Source organism: Capricornis sumatraensis, chromosome 8 (genome assembly GCF_032405125.1).
Source record: "Capricornis sumatraensis isolate serow.1 chromosome 8, serow.2, whole genome shotgun sequence".
Classification (NCBI taxonomy): Eukaryota; Metazoa; Chordata; class Mammalia; order Artiodactyla; family Bovidae; genus Capricornis; species Capricornis sumatraensis.
In genome coordinates, this window is record NC_091076.1 from 90,539,610 (window position 1) to 90,561,260 (window position 21,651).

The following is a 21,651-nucleotide window of genomic DNA, read 5'->3' on the forward strand; positions in this document are numbered from 1 at the left end:
GAGGCAGTGGATCAGGCAGGTAATGATGTTAAAAATGAGCCTGCAAGGGAAGTAATGGGGAAGCATACCCCCAAAAGGATTAAAAACACAGGATGGTTTAATTTAAGAGGACCCCAGGGGTCACGTGCTCAATCCTCGAATTGTAAGGTTGAGGAAGCTTGTCACCTGGAGAGGTGGTGATTTGCTCAAGGTCATACAGGGAGTTACTGGCAGAAAAGGGACCCGAACTCAAAACAAACTCTAAACCGCCTGCGGTTTGGTGTTTAGACTTTCTCCCAGACTTCTAAAGTGCAGGCGGCTCGGCTCCCCGATGTGCCCTTCTCCATCTCCGTGGTGCCACCCCCCAACCCCCCAATTCTTGCAGCAAGCGAAGGCTATGTTTTAAATGACATCTCTTCCAAAATATGTCACCAAGCACCACTCCTGCCGGAGCCGCCTGGAGTGGGGCGGGCGAGTGCGGGTCGGGAGGGGGCAGAGGCGGCCGAGGGGCGGCCGGGGAGCTGGCCGGGGTCCCGGGGCGCGGCGGGGAGCGGGGGGCGGGGGCCGGCGGCGGCGAGGCGGCCTGCAGGGAGCAGCCGCGAGCCGGCTGGGCGCGCCGAGCCCGAGCCCCTGCCAGAGCGGGGCGGGGGAGGGAGGAGCCAAGAGCGGCCGCCGCCTCTGCCGGAGGAGCCGCGGGGCCGCCACACTCGCCCCCCGCCCCCCCGCGCTCACTCGCACTCACACCCGGGCGCAGGAGGCGGGCGGCCCGGGCCCCACCGGCCCCCCATGGACGCCCCCGGCACGGGGCGCTGAGACCCTCGCGTCGCTGCCCAGCCCAGTCCAGCGCGCCACGCCGAGGTAAGGGGGAGGGAGCGAGGGGGCATTAATATGCAAATGCCTCGCGATTGATTATGCAAAGCCGCGGGGCTCTCTGGCCAGCTCCCAGGCGGGCTGGGGGCGTCCGGGGGGTACCCGCAGCCAGCCTCAGCCTTCCCGGGCGCCCCAGTGACCCTGTCACTGGCCGGGAGCTTGCAGCTTCAACGCCCTGGGGAAGGGAGGCGTTGCTGGGAGGTCGGTGGGCCCCGGGGTTCGCCGGCGGAGATGGCGTCCGGGCCTCCCCCTCGAGGGCCCGCCCGGCCTCTGTCCGGCCCGTCCGCTGCGCATTCCCGGGCCCGGCCCCGCTGCCGGCCGCCGGAGCTCCCCCGCCCGCCGCGCCGCGGTTTGTTTACGGTGCGCCGAAGGCCTGCCCCCCCAGCTCCCACCCCCAGCCTCCCAGGCCGAGGCCGAGTGGCGTTTGCAAGGCTACCTCCAGCAGCGGAGGGCGGTAGGAGTGGGGTGGGAGGTGGGCTTCCCCGGGCCCCAGGAGAAGTCTCCCCCCCCACCACTTCACTCGCCTCCCCAATTGAACATGGCTCTCTGGTTGCAACACAACTAATTGCAAAAACGCAGCTGGGTGTGTGTGTGTGTGTGTGTGTGTGTGTGTGTTGGGGGGGTATATCTGAGGGTCCCTGGATAATTAGGGGAGTTGCAAGCTAGGGTGGTTGGGGAAGAGAGGGAGGAATGGGCCCGTGTTGTGTGCCACCCGCTTCCCTCCCCTTGCAACGTGTCTCTGGTGCCCCTTCTCTGCCTGGGGCCCTCCCTTGTCCAGTGTGAAGGTAAAGCCTGCGGGGTGGGGGTTATCGGGGCAATGGAGAGAGCCTCCCGTTTTCCCGGCAAGGGGGGTTTTGGGGGGGTGGAGGTCTGGAGGTCGCAGAAGGAAAACCAGTGGGATGGGAACCCACCCCTCAATGCTGGCTCAGGCCCCAGGAAGGGGAGGGATATAGGGGGCTGTGGTCCAAGATGAGGGGGAAGCAAATGTGCCATGCAGACACAGAGATATGCCCACACACATGGCCACATGCACACCCAGGGACACCCAGGCAGACTCAAGGACAGGAACTGCTGGACACACCCACATGGGGACAAGGGAAGAGGCACGCTGCCACTGCACAGGGGAGCTCAGAAGGGTGGGACACACCCACGGGAGACCAACCCATGCACATACCCGGGCACAGGGTCACGGGGAGATGCTCTCATACACAACAAGGAGGAGTCCTGTCACCCACACAGAAAAAGTCACTATCGCCTGCATGCATGAACGCAGAGCAATTGCACACAGCCACGCATCACAAAAGACCCTGTCACTCACAGGCACACACGTGCTTGCATGAGCCCAGTCACACAGGCATCATCGCCTTGCCGTGACAGTCGCTGTCACTCGGTCAAACGCAAACGCAGTTGCACATCAACCCACATATACGCAACTCAGCAACAAGTATTTTCCTGGACTCTTACTGTGGCTTTCTGAGGTGCTGTGTACCACACACAAAAAACCCTGCTCCTATAATGGTGGAAGGCACGCAGTCATTATAGGTAACATTCTCTGTCTCTTTCCCTTGTCATCCCGCCCCCTAGATGGTGAGCTCCTTGAGACCCAGGAGAGTCACTGGAATTGCTCTGGATCCCACCCAGAGCCGAGCATAGGAAGTGCTCCGTAATCCTTTTTAACTGATTGACTGTGGGAACTCTGGACACAGGTGCAGGCATCTGCACACAGTCCCGGGGGCTCAGGTGCAGGAGGCACTCAGAAGGTTCAGGACCACACAGTCACAGGTCTACAACCCCGATGCACACACTGTAGCTGTGCGGTCAGGCACACCCCTAGATGCACACGCAGTCATAGACTTTTCCCCTCAAGCTTCCTCCTGCCTTCTTTTTCCAGGCTTTTTTTTTTTTTTTTTGAGGGACAGGAAAATCAGAGCAAAGAGTAAGGGGGAGGGGGTTCTAGGAGGGCCGAGTTAGGCTCGTGAAGCAGTGTTAGGTGACTTCAGGAGCTGGGATGACCCTGGCTGCCGGGGGTGGGGGGTCGGGGATGGGGTGGGGTGGGAAGGGAATCTTGGGGATACCTGCCTCCTAGGGAGCAGCCCCCATCCCCACCCTGAAAGCACAGTGCCCCTGCTGGGCTCGTTGGTCTGGGCCATTACTGGGGATGCTCACCGGCCTCCCCCCCAGCCCCCGCCGAGTTCCTGCCTCCCACCGGGAGTCTGGCCCCTTTTCTCAGCTCTGCCCTCCTGTCTAAACTTGGAAGCCTCCCTTAGGAGGCCGTGCGCTGGTGAGTGTCTGGGTGAGTCTGTGTATTTTTGACTTGGAATTTTGCTCCACCGTGGTCTCCGGGGCTCTGTCTCTCTGTGTCTCTTCTCTTTCCCCTTGCTTCTCCACCAGTCTGTAACTCCCTCTCACCCCGTCCCTATCCACCCCCCTCGCTGACCCCTGTTCTGGTGTCCGTTTCTGCCACAGCCTCCCGAACCGGCGGTGATGGTCTCCATTCTTCTCCAGTTGCTAGTACTCAGACCCCGCCCCTCGGCCTGCCTGCCCTGCCTCTGGGGTCAGCGAGAGGTTGGGGTGGGGGGCGGGGGGCTCAGCTGGCTGCTCAGGACATCCTGCACTTCCTTAGCCCTGCAGCTGCGGCCAGCAAGTTTGGGGGGCTGCGCATAGGGGAAGAAGAGAAGGGGTCAACCACTACCCACGCTGACTTCTCAGGCCGGTGGGCTCAGCCTGGGTGAAAGGTCTGGGTGGGCAAGCCACGGATGGTTAGCGGAAGCTCCTTCCACACTGACCCACTGGAAAATAATCGCCGCCCCCCCCCCCCCCCGCCCAGGGGCAGTGGCAGGAGTTGGCAGGACCCAGCTGAGCAGGACTCACAATGGCCTTTCTCCACATCCCTGGCAGCTGAGACCCACCTCAGAGATGCCCAACAGCTGTGTCCGCTTTGCCCAGCCTCTGAGCCTGGTTCTGAGGGTACAGCTGCCCACACTTTGTGTGGGGCTGTGTGAGGCCCTCTTCCATGGGCTGGCCCTTCACTTTGGGCTGGCAGGGCAGGCATTTCTTCCAGAGAGGAAATCTGAGCAGGGGGCACTTACCATTTCTGGCCATGCTCCCCTCTAACTGTGGTCTAAACGATGGATGAGGAGGTACTGGCATGGATTCCACACTAGAGAATCCATAGCTGCTACAAAAAAGGGAAACTGAGGCTGGGTCACAGGGAACACATAGCTGGATGAAAGAACAAGGTATTGTTCCTCTAGCAGGTGATATGCTGTAATGGTTAAAAACAGGGATATATATGTGTATATATATACACACACACGTGTGTGTGTGTGTATATATATATATATGTATATTGGCTAGAGTGCCTGGGTTTGAATCCCAGGTCTGCCACTGGCAGTTGTATAATCCTGGGTAAGCAATTTAACCTCTCGTTTGCCTTATCTGTAAATTGAGGATGGTACTACCGACCTCATTTGGTTTTTTGAGGATTACAGCAGTCAGAATATAGGAAATGCTTTTAAAAAGTGCCTGGTGCACAAGCACTGTATGTGTTAGCTGTTACAGCAAGGAAGTCTGTGGGTCTGGGGTCCCCTGGATTTCTTGGAGAAGCTTGGTGGAGAATTGGATCTCCTGGACATTACAGGCATGAGGTGGGGGTGGTAGGGATAGTGGGTCCCTAATCTCCAGCCTCCTTGTCACCTCCCCATGACACCTCTCTCTCTCCCGCCAGGAGTTCGGGCAGCCTGGAGCCCCTCTCCCACCACTGTGCTTTCCTCTGATCCTCACCTTACTTAGCTGCTTCTTAAAGGAGCTTCTTAAAGGAGCCCAGGTGTGTCTCAGCCTGGGACACACCTCCCCAGTTAGGGACAAATGCACGAATGTTTGGGCATCACTGCATCTCTGTTAGGACAAGTCTGAGCACTGGGAGTGTGGGAGAAGAAAAACAAGGAAAGCAGGCTCCTCTCCACAACCCCTCTCACTTCTTATGTGTGGAGTAAGTCACCCTTCCTCTCTCCTGGGGACCCAAAATCTCAGCTACCTACCTTCGAACTGTCATTCAGGACCCACCCTTGGCTGACAGATTCCCCGCCCCTGCATGGAGGGGACATTAGTGTGGAGGGTGGGGGCAGTGAATAAGGAGGGTGTTGGGAGCAGCACCTGGGGGTCCAGGGTCTATCTTGGGTTGCCTTTTATCCTCTGTGAATCTGGTGATAAAACTCTTCTCTCCGCCCTCCATCCCTTTTATGCAGCTCCACCAGGACAATGGGAGGGATATGCCCTGTGGTGGGCCACTGGGGAACCTCTGGAGTGGGGGTGCTAATCTCAACCCTAGTTCGCACGACTGCAAAGGTGCTTGGGGGACTTTTTGCCTCATGGGGAAGGGAGGCACGCATGACCATGGTGGGAAGACCACTGCCTGGGAGTTGGAGGCTGGGTTTTCGCCACTTGCCAGTTGCTGACTTTGGGTTTAGGTTTTCGTAATCTGGAGACAGGGATGCCCACCTCGTGCAGAGTGAAGGCAAATGACATAACATGAGATGACACCTGTAGTCAGCCCCTGTTGCGAGCTGTCACGGCCAACAAGGCCTGTGGATTCCCTTCTCTTCCCAGGGTCTGGAACGCTGCAGGGTGGGTGGGGACACACAGGCCACTTGGAACCAGAGACGGTTCTCAGGCTCTCACAGAGGCGGCTGGGGCTGGTGGGGAGAGGACCCTGTGGTTCTCAGGCATGTGGTGTTGCCTGCCCTCCTCCCTGGCAGGCCACGGCTGGGGCACCAAAGGGGGGCCACCCTGTGGCATGCGGGGCTGTAAGGTGGTCCAGAGGGAGGCGTCAGTTCTCTGGGCAGACAAGGGGAGCAAGATGGAACTCACCGGTGCCCAGAAAACGCTATCTTTGCTCCCCTGCTTTGGAGGCGGGCACCCAGTCTGGGCACGGGGACTGGGGTTAAAGGTTAGGGCCAAGAGCACGCCTCTGGCACTGGCACAGAGCAGCGGGACTGGACCCAGCCCCCACGCCTCTTCTTCCTCCTCGCTTCCTCTTGTAAGGAGGAGATGAGCTCTTGGCTCCCAGAGCCGCCTGTTTCATTTTCTCTTTTACCCAGGCGCATGGGGCGTGGGCGAGGGAAGGGGAGTGCGCGGACCCCAGGCTTTGGTGGCTATCGGGCGTCTTGGTACACAGCAGTGAGTGGGTGTGTTGTGCGCGCATCCATGTGTGCGCATTTTGTGCATGTGTGGGCCGGGGAGGGCTCTGACTATCCGCTGGAATGGGGTACCGGAGCCCGCGGCTCTGCGCATGCGGGGTGAGTGTGTGTATCTGCACGTGTCCGTGTGTGTGCGGGCAGACTCGGCTGCTTTTACTTGCTCGCTCTCGCCTGCTCTCTCTCTCTCCCTCCCCTCTCCCCCTCTCCCGCTCTCTCCCTTTCCCTCTCTCCCTCTCCCTCTCTCTCTCCCTCTCTCTCTCCCTCTCTCTCTCTCTCTCTCTCTCTCTCTCTCTCTCTCTCTCTCTCTCTCTCACACACACACACACAATTTTCGATCTCTCCTCCCTTTTCCTCATTCCCTCCCTCGTCTCCCTGCTCCTCTCTCCCCCCGCTCCCCTCTCAGTCCCTCCCCCCACCACTCCAACCCTGCCTGTGCCTGTTCGGCTTGTCTGGGGGCTATCTCTGCCTCTCTGGGGGTGCCAGGGAGAACATCCCCGCTTTTCGTGTCCCCTCGACCATTCCCTTCCCTCCTGGGCGGAGCTCCCCAGGGCTCGCAGACTCCTCTGTGCCACCTCCTCCCTGGAAGAGGGGAGTGGGGAAAGGAGGACCCCAGCCCTGTGCCCATGATGCCATCTGCAGTGAGCGCCTTGGCCCCGTGACATTCATGCCTCCAGCCTTCAGCTGCCCCAGCTCCCAGCTCCGATTACCCACTGGCTGCTGGGGGGGTGGGGGCAGGGAGAGCGTGCTCAGCCTGGGGGTGCTCCTAACTCTGCCTTCTTGGCTATTTGGATCTCCCTCTCCATTCCTTGCGGGGAGTGGGGGGTAGGTATGGAGAGCTGTGGGTTGGCAGGGAAGGGGCTGAGCTCTTGAGCAGGAGCTGTGGGCACCACCATCGTCAGTAGGCGCGGTGGGGAGTGTGGAGGTGAGCCCCACACCTGGGTGCCCACCTTGCTGCCTGATGGGAGCTGGCCTGGGGTGGGAGGAGGGGCAGGAGAGCAGCAGGTGGGTGAAGTTATGGTGGGGGTGGGCGGAAGCCCGACAGTCTTTGATGTTCCTACTGGGCATCTGGCCCAAGTCAAGGCTACTGTTTATGTCTTTCTGTCTCTGACCTGCAGGGGGGAATTTCCTGTTATATTCTTTTGGGGGAGAGGATCCTTTTGTTTAAGTAACCAATCTCCCCCTTATATCCCCCACCCCCATCTTCCATTAGCCTCCAAGGCCCCAGAGTGGCTCAGGAGATCAGACGTCAGGGGTCACTGCCCTTGAGCTCCAGAATCCCTTCTCATGGGGGCCCTGTGAGAGCCCACCGAAGGCTGCTGCCTTCCCCGGGCCCCTCCCGCTTGCCAAGCTGGTGCCTGCGTCTGTCTGTGTACTCCTCTGCCATCACACACCTGCCAAATAGCACCTCCCTTCCCGCCTTCACCCCTCCTCTCTCTCCCAGCACTGGGATAACAGGAGTTGGGTGGGGCAGCCCCGTCCCCCGCCCCCCCAGTCCATACCTGAGAGTAGCACCGGGGGGATCTGGGAAAGGAGATAAAGGTCCCAGCCCTGAGAGGCACCCAGCCCTCAACCTGGGGGCCTGTGTTGCTGCCGCCGTCGCCAGAACCCCCGGGGGCTGTTGGTGTCTGTGGCTGCCCATGGGAGCCCACGTTGGCACAGGCGGTCATGTCTGCACACAGATGCCTGTGTTTGCCTGTGCATGCCCGCGCGTGTGTCTGGTGTGTGTATGTTTGTGTGTGGGCTGCAGTGGCCACCTGGGCCTCTTAGCATCACCCTTGTTGGCCCCCATGGTGTGCAGTCAGGGCATCAGTGCCAGATAATTGGGAGTGGGGGTGAAGTATCTCCCCCCACCCTAGCAGCAGGCAAAGGGGAAGGGGAGAGGGAGGTGCGAACCTCCCCACAGCACTATTAATAGCCCACATGCCAGGCCACCAAGAACCAGCTGTCACCGTGGAAACCATTTCTGCTCTGCCCTCCCCCCAGCCTCTGAGGTGGGACTTGGGCGGGGCACCAAGCACCCCCCACCCACCTTCCTTTGTTACCTTTCTCTCTGTGTCTCCTCCCCTCCTCTGTCCTTCTGTCTCCCCCACCCTTCTCTCCCCACCCCCACCTCCCTGCCGCCTTTCTTCTTCTCCATCTACCTCATTGTCATCCCTGCCTCTACCCCAGTCCCGGCCCATCTCTTTGTTCTTGCCCCTCCTCATCTTTCCTCTCCTCTCCCCCTTCGTCCCTTTCACCCTTTGCCTCCTCCTCTTTCTTCCCTTTTCTCAGCCCCCCTCTCTCTATGTGTGTCCTTCCCTCTGCTTGGCAAGGAGGAGGGCTGGGCTTCCCTTAGCGCATTAAGGACAAAGTTCAGGGGCCCTGACAGGTGGGGCCAAAGCCAAGAGTAGACACAGAGGAGTCTGGTGTGGAGACCTGGGGGCTTGATCCAAGGGCAAAGAGTGTGCCCCCTCTGGCAGCCCTCGGCATCCTTCCAGGGAGTCCCTTGGGTCCACAGGACTGCAGAGTGGGACAGTCCCGGCAGCGGGGACCTGGCATGGTGCCTATGGATGCTGCATCGGCCTCTTGTCTCTGTCCCCCCATCCCAGAAGCACTTAAGCTTAATGAAATGTTTCCCCTCCACGGGCGCCTTGCCCACACTGCCACCAGGCAGCTCTATCTGACAAAGAGGGAGTGGGTGGCCAGGCCCGCCGACAGGTGGGCCTTGCCTCCCGGCTGTCCAGCCTCCTCTGCAGCATGGCTCCAGCCCCTCTACCTGCAGGGGCCTGAGCCACTTCCTCTGCAGGTCTGTGCCCGGCAGGCACTTGGGGAACTGACAGGATTCCAGGAGGAGGGGTGAGAGGCTGCCCTTCAGGGTGGGTGTCCCCGCCCCACTTCCCTGTGGACTTTCATCTGCCCACGGCCAACGCAGGCCTGGCCCACGTGCCGTGTGCTTCCCTGCATGCTGGGCTCTCTGCCCGCTCTGTCGCCTCAGAGGCCCAGGTATGTCCCCAGAGAGATGACAAGGAGCCCTCAGGGGTGCCAGCCTCTTGCTAAGTGCCAGGCGAGGGTGCCCTGAGCAGCGAGGGCAGGACCTTGCTCCACTGCCCGCTGCCAGGGCCTCCGGGGATCCTAGGTGGTACCGACAGGCAGCAGGCACCGGTCTGCTCGACGCCCCTCCCAGCAGGCACGTGCAAGCCCTTGGCAGTGCCCAGACACATTTGGAGTTAAGACTGGGCCTGGGAGGGGGAAGGGAAGATAAACATGGTGGCTTAGGTTGGCGCTGCCCCAGGTGTGCCCTGTAGGGGCAGTGGCAGGAGTGAGCGGGGAGGGGGTTCCTCCAGCTCTGTGGCCTGAGAGGGAGCTGCCCACGCCACTCGCTGCCGCCAGGACTCCCTGCCTTGCCTGGCCCACAGCTGTCAGTACCCATTCCTGCACTCCCTGGCTGCCTTCACCTGCCCCCAGGGCCTGCTCCCCAGGGCTGCCCCTCTCTCCCTTTGCCCACTCCTGTGCCTGCCTCCTCCCCTTCCCGGGGGCGCCCGGGCCTCAGGCTGGCGAGTGGATTTTTCCAGCTTCTGTAAACAAGTGGTGGCAGCATGCCAGGTGGGCAGGAGACAGGCGGGGGCAGCACCGCAGCCAGGGTGTGCCAAGCACCGAGGCACAGTCTTGGGGGGAGGGGGAGACAGGGAGACACCCAGCCCCGGAGAGAGAGAGAGAGAGACATTCAGATGCAGACAGACAGACCAAAGGAAGCTTCACTGGGCACAGAGAGAGGTGGAAACAGAGGCGACAGAAAATAGCCCTCTATTGTCAGCCCCACCCCCACGGCTACCCTGGCCCCCCCTACCCCTCAGCGCTCTGGCTGGGAGCAGCAGGCCTCTGTGCCCAGGCTCTGGGCAACCCCACCCACTCCTTTTCTCCCCCACCTCCACCCCTTAGGGCTGGCTACGCCATTATAAATTTATAACAGGAATTTCTCCGCAAGCCAAGAAAAACTTGACCTACTTTCTTGACGGCTCCCTGGGCTAAGGCTCCCCGCTCGCACCCGCGCCGCCCCCCCCCCCCAGTGTCTCCTGTCCAGCCCCCAGTGCCCAGTTCTGGTCTATGGGGGTATCAAAGGCAGAATGGGCGACCCTTCTGTCCTCCTGCCCTGCTCCCCAGGATGGGGACTCACCCCAGTGCCCTGTCCCATGGCCTGGCCCTGCCCTGCCCAATGGCCTGACTTATCTCTCCCTTCCTCTCCCACCCAGACTCCTTATCAGTTCTTGGAGGTGGGGCCGAGGGGCAAAGCCTCTGGTGCAGCAGTTGCACGATGGAGGGATGAAGGGGTGTGTGTGGGAAGCTGCACCTTTTGTCCCCTCTCATGTGCCCACACCTGCCTGTGTGGGCAGACACGGAGCCTCAGGTCTGCAGCCTGGGGTCAGCAGTGTGGTGTGGAGGGAATGGTTGGCCCAGGTTGGCACTGCCCTAGACCCGAGGTAGCAGAACAAGGCCAGCGTTGGAGGCAGGCTGCTGACTAGCTGTGCCCACTTGAGTGAATGTTCAAGCTTTCTGAGGCTTCGTTTACTCACCTGCGAAGTTTTGATACCAGAGGGCACATGTTCTATGTGCCATTAACGGGGGTTATTTTCCATTCCCTGTTCCCTTGCCTTTCTGGTGGGTGGCAGCTCAGCTAAACCAATGGGGAAGGGGAAGCCTGGTCCTCAGACTGGGAAGTGTGATGTGGGACCTTGTATGGGAATCACCTTGTGGGGCCAGGGTTGGGGAGTCATAACTGGGCCAGCAGCTGGGGGAGGGGGCAGCTCCCTACTGTTTTCAGCGTCCCTCTTCATTGAGGCATTCCGGTGGGTGTTCAGGATTCCTGCATGCCACCTCTACAAACCATGCTTCCTTCCCCAGTACACCCCCCTGCCCCCCCACCCCCCCCCCCCCTGCCGCCCTGTGCCTGGGCTCAAAGCTGCCCATCTCTGGTGGCCTCTTGCCTTACAGTACTGATGAGTTTTAGGAAAACTTGGCGAGGGGGTTGGTAATAGCAGCTGATGTTTAATAGATGCATATTAAGGGCCAGGAACTTCCCAGGTGGCGCTAGTGGTAAAGAACTCGGCTTGCCAATGCCGGAGACACAAGAGAGGCGGGTTCGATCTCTGGGTCAGGAAGATTCCCCTGGAGAGGGAAATGGCAGCCCACTCTGGTATTCTTCCCTGGAGAATCCCATGGACAGAGGAGCCAGGCAGGCTATAGTCCATGGGGTTGCAAAGGGTCAGACGCGACTGAAACGACTTAACACACACACAAGGGCCCTCACTTGATTGTGAGGATTGAGACAAGGTACATGGATGACCTCATTCTTTCCCGCCGTCCTTGTTCATGTCTGGAGATCAGGCTGTGGATCTCCAGTCTTGCCTGCTATGTGGTGGTTCTTTATTTTTTTGCCTGCTCTCTGTTGATTTGGATGGCTATCCTAGTCCTCTCCCTGTGCCTGCCCTCTATGACTACCACTATCTCATTTTCTTTTTCAAAGGATTTATTTATTTGGCATGCTCCAGGTCTTAGTGGTGGCACACTGGATCTCAGGTCTTCCTTGCAGTATGCAGGAACTTCAGTTGTGGTTTGCGAACTCTTAGTTGCAGCCTGTGGGGTCCGGCTCCCTGACCAGGTATTGAACCTGGGCCCCCTGAATTGGGGGCATGGAGTCTTAGCCACTGGATCACCAGGGAAGTCCCCCATCCTCTCATTATGAGCCCGAAAATGTTGGTACCAAAGGAATCCTATTCGCCTAGCCCCACCATGGCGCCACCTTATCCCTGCCTCTCTCCTCTCTCTGCAGGGACCTCTGGACAGGACAAGATTCAGAAGTTACTCTTCCCACCCAGGACCCCTTTACAGACCCGGCTTGCTCCCCGACCCACCCCTACCACCTGCCATTCCCTGGCCCCTTTCACCGCCCGCCCCCCTTGGGGCTCAGGGCATGGTGTGAAAGGCCAAGTGCTGAGGCGGGCACCATGGGTGCTGTGCCCTAGGGCCTGGGTGGCAGGGGGTGGGTGGCCTGTGGGTGTGCCGGGGGGGCCAGTGTGCCCACCCCAGTCTCTCGGCGTGCTGGAGGGCATCCTGGATGGAATTGAAGTGAATGGAACAGAAGCCAAGCAAGGTGGAGTGTGGGTCAGACCCAGAGGAGAGCAGGTAATGCGTTCAGCAGCTACGTCGTGCCAACTCCTAGGCAGCAAGCAGGGTCACCTGGCTGGGCCCAAGAGAGCTGAGCTTGGGCCTTTTAAGTACCTCTGTGGTGGGGGCCAGGGCGGGGCCATGAGGCCGGCCAGCCTGCTGCCTACCTTTGCCCAGGAGATGAAGTCATGTTCCCATGTGGCAGGGAATTAGGCACCTGGATGGAGAGATGCCCATTCTAAAAGGGGGAGGTGATGTAGAGTAATTACAGGCGGCAGACACATGGCCCCTCCCTGGATGGTGCTGGGCATCTCAAATCCTGCCCCCCTCCCTGGTCCCCTCGGCCACCCTCACCTGCATCTGTGGAATCCAAACAGCCTTGCCATTTGCCTCCTTTCCTCCTCTCCCTAGCAGCTCATTCCCTTCTGACTGCCATTGTGCAGTCCAGAAGCCATGGTGCCTGTTACATGACATTTCAGGGCACATGGTCCAGTAGCTGTTGGTCACAGCACACACTTATATTTGGAAGCTATTGGGAGCCTCACAAGCTCTTCCTTGTTCATGGGCAAGGGCGGGCACTACCATGGAGCTCCTCCCAGGAAGTGGAAGTGAATACCAGCTATGAAGATTTTGCTCCCACGTGGAGCAGACATCAGCCTTGCACACACAGCTAGGGATGGCTTACCTACCATCTGCAGTGCCTTTCACGAGCCCAGAGGGTCTCTGCCTCTCCCATCGGCTCCAAGCAGCACAGAGCTCCGTCTCTGTTGGCATGGTGCCCTGGGAGCTGGGTACAGCCTGTGCCTATGGCTGGGGAGAGGGTGGGGGATGGGTGCTCTGGGGAGCAGTGTGGCCGTTGCCTAGGAGACCAGATCCTGAGCCAGGAGGCTGGAGTCCTGGCCCAGCAAAGCCCTGGGGCCCAAGACTGGGTCCCTGGAAGGGTGGAGTAAGTAGATGGGGCTGGTGGTTAGGTAAGGGCAGTGGGGTATCCCCCTACCCAGTCCCTACCCCAGGGAACTCTGAAAAAGATGTACCCTGTCATTGCATAGCTTTTACTTACAGCCTCTGTACCTCCATGCCCAGACTTCTGTGGGTCTGGGAGAGTCTGCTCCTAAGGCAGAGAAAGGCGGGAATGCCAGTTCCTGGTCCCCCCAGGACTGCAGCCCCTCCCCTGACAGCCTCCCCTCCCCCATGTCCTTGCGCCACCTTGTGGCTAGCTCTGGTACTGCACCCAGAGGCTGTAAGTCTGATTAATTGCTGAAGACCGCCAGCTCAGCTGGGGCCTCGATAGCTAGGCGTTCCCCTACGCCCACCCCTCCGGAGACAGGAGGCAGATCTGACCCTCTAACTGTTCTAGAAATTAAACAGGGGCAATCCCCAGGGTGTGTGGGACACAGAGCTATCTGTGACTGTGACCCTGGCCAAGGTCACTGTGTCAGTGTGTTGGTAGTTGCATGGGACTCTGGAGGGAGGGCTCTGCAACATGCCACACACGGGGGGGGGGGCGGCGTGTGAGAGGTTATACAATCCTTGCATGCATGTAGAAGGCTTATGTAATCTGTGTGTGCCGAGGTTATGTAACACGTATGTGGAGAGGCTGGCCACATGCGTGTGCAGTGGCTGAGGGCTGCTATAATACCTTACATGGAGGGGCCCTGGGTCTTTGTTCTGGCTCTGACCCCTGCCCACCGTGTCAGCTGGCACAGGTGGGGCCTCAGTTTGCTGTTCTGTTAAATGGGGCCCATGGACAGGGTGGCTTTGGGAGTCCCATCCTTTTCTCATGTTCTTGAGTCTAGGTTCTGGTGGTCCACTGTGGTTATCTAGCGTGTGTGCATGAGCTGAAAATCAAATGACATGCTCGCTGCGGGGAGGGGCATGGTATTATTAGGTGCCTGTCTAGAGGCTTGTGAAACACGTGGGCATATCCTTGAGGCCGTGTAACATTTGAGAAAGCCCTGAAAGTCACATCCACATAGATAATAGAGACTGCTGCTTACGTACCATGCTTGGGTTTATACTGAAGGCAGCATAGTTGTTCATATGTTCATATTTGCTGGTTTTATGCTGCATATATTTGTGTGTATTCTAAGTTTATATAGTTTTAAGCATGTCCTAAAGATTCATGTTCTCAGATTCTTCCTGCATACGTGTCAAGCACTGAAGGCTTAAATATGTCGATGTTTTATAGATGATGGATGTTTAAGGTTCTCTAATGTGTGTGTGAGTGTGTGTTGGGACCCTTGAACATACTTGTGCTCCAGCCAAGCCCCTTATCTCTTGCTCAGATAGCTGGACCCTTCTCAGTTTTGTCAGCTGACCTGAAGGTGCGAGGTAGATGGAGGGAGTCAGGCCTGAGGCATAACCTCAGCCTCTTGGATGCAAAGAGGGGCTGCCCAAGGTCTGCTCTCTGATTCTACCCACTTTACCCCTATCCAGTACCAGGTCACCAGATGGAAAGCGAAAAAGAAAGAACGGCCAATGTTCCCTGAAAACCAGCATGTCAGGTGAGCCTGGCTGTGTGTGCCCTTCCTCCCCACCCTCAACCCCACCGAACCAGCAAAGGGCTCTTCCGGGGCCTGGGCTTGTACCAGCAGGTCCTGTGTCCTGTGGGAAGAGCCTCCTGGAGAGCTTGGGATGGACTTGTCTGGGTGAGATGTGTGACGTGGAGCATGCCCCAGCCACTGAGGATGGAGTAGGTCAGAAAGGGCCTCTTCCCTTCTCTCCTCCCATCACGCCCTTGCCTGAGGTCCCCGAGATGAGCTGCTGCCGAGATTTGCTTCTCCTTCTCCTGTGTCCCCTGCCCCTGGGATGCAGCAAGAGAGAAGAGCCCTGAAGGGGCAATCAGAAGAACTGGATTCTCCATATTCTTAGGGAAGGGGATGAGCAAGATGACCTCTGTTATGTCTCCAGGACTCTGCCTGGAGACAGAGAACCCTTCAGGGAGGCTGGGCAAGGAAGGAAAAGTGGGGGGATGGAGAGAGTATCAAAGCCTCTCTGCTGGGGCCCCAAGCCATGCCTGCCTGCCTGCCTCCCTTCCTCCCTCCCAGGGTATATCCCTAGTTACCTGGACAAAGACGAGCAGTGTGTCGTATGTGGGGACAAGGCAACCGGTTATCACTATCGCTGCATCACTTGCGAGGGCTGCAAGGTATGGACCAGCCAGCTCCTGCCCCTCCCCCACCACCTGAGCCCCCGACTCGTTCCCTTAAGTCCCTCAGCACCTGGCCCGACAGACAGCTCTATAAACGTGTAACCTAAAGCCCACCTATTTCATCATCATTTCCCCTATTCATTCATTTGTTCATTCATAATCACTGCTCTGCCACTCCTAGGCAAGAGGCCTCATCTCTCTTGAGCCTCAGGTTCTTCATCTATAAAATGGGTTAGGATAATGATAATACCTACATAGCATTGTTGGGGGAATTAAATGAGATAATGCACATCGAGTATTTAACACAGTGCCAAACAGAAAAGAAGCACTCAACAAATGTCTGCTTCCATCCATCCACCCAGTGTATTAAGTGTCAGAAGTGTAGTACCTGCCTTGACCTCAAGCTGCTCACAGCCTACCAGAGAAAGACTGATGTCAGCTGAAAGCAATATCAGTGTTTTTTAAATGTGGTTCCTGGACCGCCTATAGTACTTGTTAAGCGCAGGTCCCCAGGCCTCATCCCAGCCCTGCTCAATCAGAACATTTTGTGGTGGCTGCCAGGCATCTGCCTTGGAACAGGCTCCCCAGTTGCTTCCACTGCCCGTGAAAGGTTGAGAACCTTTGCTCGGGAGGGGCATGGTGGAGCCCAGAGGAGAGGATGGCAGAGTCTCCCTGGGCAGAGGGGACAAGGTCGTAGACTTGGGGAGACTTAATTAGATCTCACTTTGGGCATTTCAACCTACATGGTTTGTCTAGAGTCATCACCTCCTGAAAATATAAGACCTTTCAAGAAACAGAAAGATTAAGAATACATCGAGGCTTCAAGGTCCTCTTTTCTTGCTGTCAGTCAAGCCAAGACCACCAGGAATGGAGAGTCCTCTAGCAGCATTCGTGGAAGCATCACCAGCAGTGTAGCACAGAACAGAGTCTCACCCTCAAGGCCCTCTGAGTCCCAGTGGGTCATCCCAAAAGGACAGAGATGTCTTCCCACTCCTAGAGAGTCTGATGGTATAGGTTTAGAGTGAGGCCCAGGAATCCGTATTTTTGATCGGTGGATTTTAATTGCACCCCAGAATCTGAGAGTTCAGACCTTGCGTCTCATACCTCAGGTCCAGTTCTGACTGTTTAGCCATATAACTTTGGCCAAATGGCTCAATCTCTCCAAGCTTCAGTTTCTTAGTCGGCAACATGGAGATAGTAACAGTTCCTACCTCATGGGGTTGACACCAGCATTAAAGGTGATGATACGTGAAAGAAAAGGTTTAGAAGCTCCTGGCTCATTGTAAGTATGCAGCAGATGTTAGCCCTTCATATTATTACTGCCATCTTGAGTCTTGAGGGTTTTTTTCCTTTAAAGCAAAGGTTAAACTCTGTATATAAAATTGAAAATTTTCTTTTCAAGCTAATACTAGTCCATGCCCAGTGCCTTTTCTTGATTTTTTTTTGACATTCTCCCTGCCCCTCCACCATTTCATGAATTCCACCTGCATAGGCAACAGGCAGTGTGTATGAGAATGGTTTGGGGCCAGTGTTGTTTCTAGAGTCGTTTAGCAAGATGGAAAATCAGGTATTAATTGGATGTCCACAGTGGCTGTTCCTTCAGGCCTCGTCATATTTCACACCCTCCCAGGCTCAAAGCTCCTCTCCGTGGTCACCATCCTTACCTCTGCTGCCACCACTCCCCAGGTACCCCGTAGGCAGTTGGGGGCTGAAGATGTGTGTTTCTAAGTCCTGGCAGAGCCCAGGCGATGCTGGGGTTGCTCTGTCCAGAGGATGCCAGGTCCCCTCACTAATTCCCCTAGCCCCCCACCCCCTGCCAGAGAGCTGCATGGTTGGTTCAGGAAGAGAAGATCGTGATCATACCATGCTCTGTCTCTCTCCTCCACGCCCCCACTCCAGGGCTTCTTTCGCCGCACAATCCAGAAGAACCTCCATCCCACCTACTCGTGCAAATATGACAGCTGCTGTGTCATTGACAAGATCACCCGCAATCAATGCCAGCTGTGCCGTTTCAAGAAGTGCATCGCTGTGGGCATGGCCATGGACTGTAAGGGGATGGGTGGGGGGAACCGGGCCAGGCAGCTGTAGGGGGGGTGTGTTCAGATGTGGCAGCTCCCTTCCAGGGTACCCACAGGGCAGAGTGACCATCTGGGTCAGGCTGGTGATGGAATGAGTATTCAGAATCTTCAGGGAATTCAGCAGTCCCTGCTGCCCTCATCTCAGAAGAAAAGGAAACAGAGGATTCCTCTATTGGCCCTGAGCACAGGCCCTGGTGCCTACCTGCCTTTCACCAGTCAAGGGTCTTCAGAGAGTTGTTGGGTAGAAATAAGTCCTGAGTACCTCACCATAACTCAGTATCTCTGACTGCCAGGGAAGGCACTCCAGTTCTCTGTGGGGTGAGAGAGGGCCTCTTGTTAGCTAGGGACTGGATGGCTCAGTTTCCCAGTAACCATTGTCACCTTTAGACCAGAACATGGTATCCTCTGGGTTGGAGTTGATGTGGTCCCAGTGATGATCATGATCCAGGTTGTGCCACCCGACTACTAGGGAAGTCATTTAGCCTCTCTTGGCCCTTCCCCTCAGTTTCTCCAACCTGAACACTGGGAAGAGTAGTTTCTGAGCAGGTGGCAGAGTGTGCCATGCAAAGGGCATTGTGTCTGTTGTTGACAGTGGTTCTAGATGATTCGAAGCGGGTGGCCAAGCGCAAGCTGATTGAGCAGAACCGAGAGCGGCGACGGAAGGAGGAGATGATCCGATCACTGCAGCAGCGACCAGAGCCCACTCCTGAAGAGTGGGACCTGATCCATGTTGCCACGGAGGCCCATCGCAGCACGAACGCCCAGGGCAGCCATTGGAAGCAGAGGCGGAAATTCCTGGTAAGGAGAGAAGGGGCATGAGTGAGAGTGGCAGCCTGGTGGCCAGGCGAGGGGAGCGAATTCAGAGTCTCGCCTCCTCCAGGAAGCCTTCTTAGATTAGTCCACCCCAAAGCTGCTAGTCTGCACAGCTTGGCAGTTCTGATTTGTACACCTGTGTATGTGTTACTGCCTTTTCCATCTGATTTGATGAGGGCAGGGCCTTGCCTCATCAAATTTCCAGTGAAGTGGGGAGGATCTCTCCCCCTTTTTCCACGGTGACTGGGAGGCAGGGGCAAGGACACAGTCATGGGACAGTATTTTGGGGAGCCTCCTGGGTGCCACATGCTGTTTTGGGCCTTGGCAAAGCTGAATGCCAAGGAAATGGTCAGCGTGGGAGGAGATGGACAGTTGGTTGTGTGTGGTGGGGGAAGGCAGAGAACTCCTGATGGCTGGAGTGTGTCAGTGGGTGAAACAGTACACTGGAAGGAGCACCAGCTCTGAAACCAAGCACGTGTTTGTGTGTGTGTGTGTGTGTGTGTATAACGGTTCAGATCCTGTTTCCACCGCTTACTGGGCTCTCGACCTGGGCTTATTACTTAGCTGCACTCTGTCTGTTTCCTCATCTGTGAAATGGTGATAAGTATAACATCAACTAGTGGTGATAAGTCATGGTGAGGATTAAATGAGATAATATGTGTAAAACACATGGCCTCATTCCTAGCTACATATTAGTCAAATGTAGCTTCTGTTGTTATGGCATTGCCGCTACTGGTGTTACGATCCTTGTTCTTATTAGCCATCTTGGAGCTCTGGTGCTAGTTTGTTCTTTGCCGTGAGGTGGGAGAAGCCCTAGGCCTGGGACACAGAGTCTCTAGGTGCGGTGGCCCCCGCTTCCCCAAGCTGCCTTGGAGCTCCCCCTGGTGGGCAGGGAGCCTCAGTGAGTGGTTGAAAGGGGTCTGCAGCCCCAACTGACCCCCATCTCTCCCTCTAGCCGGATGACATCGGCCAGTCACCCATCGTCTCCATGCCAGACGGAGACAAGGTGGACCTTGAGGCCTTCAGCGAGTTTACCAAGATCATCACCCCGGCCATCACCCGTGTGGTGGACTTTGCCAAAAAACTGCCCATGTTCTCCGAGGTGAGTGATGGATGGGACGAGAGACCTGGTGTCACACTGGAGGGAAGCCTTGGGCTGCTCCCTGGGTCACCCAGTCCCAGCTCATCCTTCTCTGAAGCTCTCTGGACAGGGAGCAATTCCTGTAGGTCAACACACCCAACACACACACATGCACGCACACACGCATGCACAGGATGAGCGGATTCCTAAGAACTAACAGGCTCCGTGGGCCCAGCCCTGCACCCCCAGCCTCTTCCTGCCCATCTCCCCGCAAGTCTACATGACCATCCTGACTCTGGAGACTCTTATTTTAAAGAGCTCTAACTCTGTGGACAGGCTGCCCTACTGGCTTGAGAGCTTGGCTACATGGCCTAACTCCCTAAACCTCCCTTTGCTCATCTGCAGTGGGCATGGAGGTAATGACGGGACCTAACTCAGAGACCTAGTTGTGAGGGTTAGTGAAGCAAGGCAGGTCTGCCACCCAGTGCAAGGGTAGCTGTCCAGAGCATGTGTTCCCGGTTGGTGGTGGCCTCGCAGTTCCCAGGGGCACCTTCAGGGGACACTCATGGGGAGGGTCATGCTGAGTGTTCCTGTGACTCTGCAGCTGCCTTGCGAAGACCAGATCATCCTCCTGAAGGGGTGCTGCATGGAGATCATGTCCCTGCGGGCGGCTGTCCGCTATGACCCCGAGAGCGACACCCTGACGCTGAGCGGGGAGATGGCTGTCAAGCGGGAGCAGCTCAAGAACGGCGGCCTGGGTGTCGTCTCTGACGCCATCTTTGAACTGGGCAAGTCACTCTCTGCCTTTAACCTGGATGACACGGAAGTGGCTCTGCTGCAGGCTGTGCTGCTAATGTCAACAGGTACCTAGCCTGGCTGGGTGGGCTCCGGAGCTTCCAGGGCCCGAGACCTTGGCTGGGCCCCAGGCTTGTCCTTTAACCCCTCAGTCTCTCTGCTCCCCAAGCCCACCTCTCTGTCCCCCAAACTTATCCCTGTCCGCAGGCCCATCCTCTGTCCACTGTCCCCTGCTCTGTCACCCATCCCCCCTCTGTTCTCTCCAGGCCCATCTCTAGCTTCCCACGCCCTTTTCTATCCTGGCTTCATTTTTCACCTCTGCCCCACATCTGCTCTCTGTCTCTCATAGTCCCCTTTGTTCCCCACCCTTGACTCTGTTCCCATCCACCTTCTCTTCCCCTCCCTCCTCTGTTCTCGGTACCCCTGTCCCTGCCCCCAACCACCTCCTACTCCTCTGCCCACCCCACCTTTCCACCCCCTGGGCCTGCCTCATCTCCTAGTCTCCTCCCTTCCCAGGCCCACCTCTGACTCCTCTGTCTGCTTTACCAGCCCCTCCACCGGCTTTGCCCTGTGCTTGCCCCCGACTTGCCCCCTGCCCCTGCAGAATGCATGTTTTTCTCCATTCTCCCCCAGCCTCTCGGCCTCTGCCCCCCTGCACCCTCTCAGCCTCGTGCCCCTCCTTCCCTGCAGACCGCTCGGGCCTGCTGTGTGTGGACAAGATTGAGAAGAGTCAGGAGGCGTACCTGCTGGCGTTCGAGCACTACGTCAACCACCGCAAACACAACATTCCGCACTTCTGGCCCAAGCTGCTGATGAAGGTGACTGACCTCCGCATGATCGGGGCCTGCCACGCCAGCCGCTTCCTCCACATGAAAGTCGAGTGCCCCACCGAACTCTTCCCCCCACTCTTCCTCGAGGTCTTTGAGGATCAGGAAGTCTAAAGCCTCAGGCGGCCAGAGGGTGTGCGGAGCTGGTGGGGAGGAGCCTGGAGAGAAGGGGCAGAGCTGGGGGCTGAGGGAGACCCCCACACCTCTTCTCTCCTCCCTCTCATCCTTGGATAGATTCAGCTCCCCACACACACCCCCACACTGCCCTGTCCCTCCTCAGAACCTCCAGCCCTGGGACAGGGCAAACAAATGAACTTGCTATGAAAAGGACAGTGTGGGAGGCGGGCGGGGGGACCGTGTCCTGCAGTTCCCAGGACCCTGTCCTCTGAGAAGGTAGGAGAAGGGAGGGAGAACTAAGAGCGGACAAGCCATCTTGACCGTAGGGGATAGAAGAATGTGGGGTGGGGGCAAAGGCCCTCACTCACCCCCTACACACACACACACACACACACACACACACACACGAGAGAGCCCCCTCGCCCAGTCTCTTGGCCTAGGTCCCCCCTCCAGGCTGAGGGCCTCTCTGCTTCCCCAGATGCCTGGTGCAAAGAAAGGCTTGGCTTGGCTCCTCCCCTGGAGGTTAAAAATTACAGTCATTCTAACTGCACTTTGGAAACTAGGCAAGGGGAGAAGATAAATGAAGAAATACTAGACAGAG

At 57.6% G+C, this 21,651-nt stretch overlaps 1 protein-coding gene across 1 annotated transcript; it reads left to right on the forward strand.

Moving 5' to 3' along the window:
• The first annotated feature begins 721 nt into the window (after window positions 1-721).
• On the forward strand, window positions 722-21,315 carry THRA (thyroid hormone receptor alpha). The gene is made up of 9 exons (XM_068979203.1): window positions 722-837; window positions 11,854-12,206; window positions 14,625-14,692; window positions 15,236-15,336; window positions 17,239-17,386; window positions 18,010-18,215; window positions 19,186-19,332; window positions 19,916-20,174; window positions 20,797-21,315. The coding sequence occupies exons 2-9, from the start codon at window positions 12,154-12,156 to the stop codon at window positions 21,045-21,047; spliced, it is 1,233 nt and encodes a 410-aa protein (XP_068835304.1). The 5' UTR covers window positions 722-837; window positions 11,854-12,153; the 3' UTR covers window positions 21,048-21,315.
• The last annotated feature ends 336 nt before the right edge of the window (window positions 21,316-21,651 follow it).

Bases quoted from the DNA above. Each gene is read 5' to 3' on its own strand.
- THRA (XM_068979203.1), top strand. From the start codon at position 12,154: ATGGAACAGAAGCCAAGCAAGGTGGAGTGTGGGTCAGACCCAGAGGAG. The intron at 17,387-18,009 runs GTAAGGGGATGG...TGTTGTTGACAG, and splicing joins TGTGGGCATGGCCATGGACT to TGGTTCTAGATGATTCGAAG. The intron at 18,216-19,185 runs GTAAGGAGAGAA...CTCTCCCTCTAG, and splicing joins AGCAGAGGCGGAAATTCCTG to CCGGATGACATCGGCCAGTC.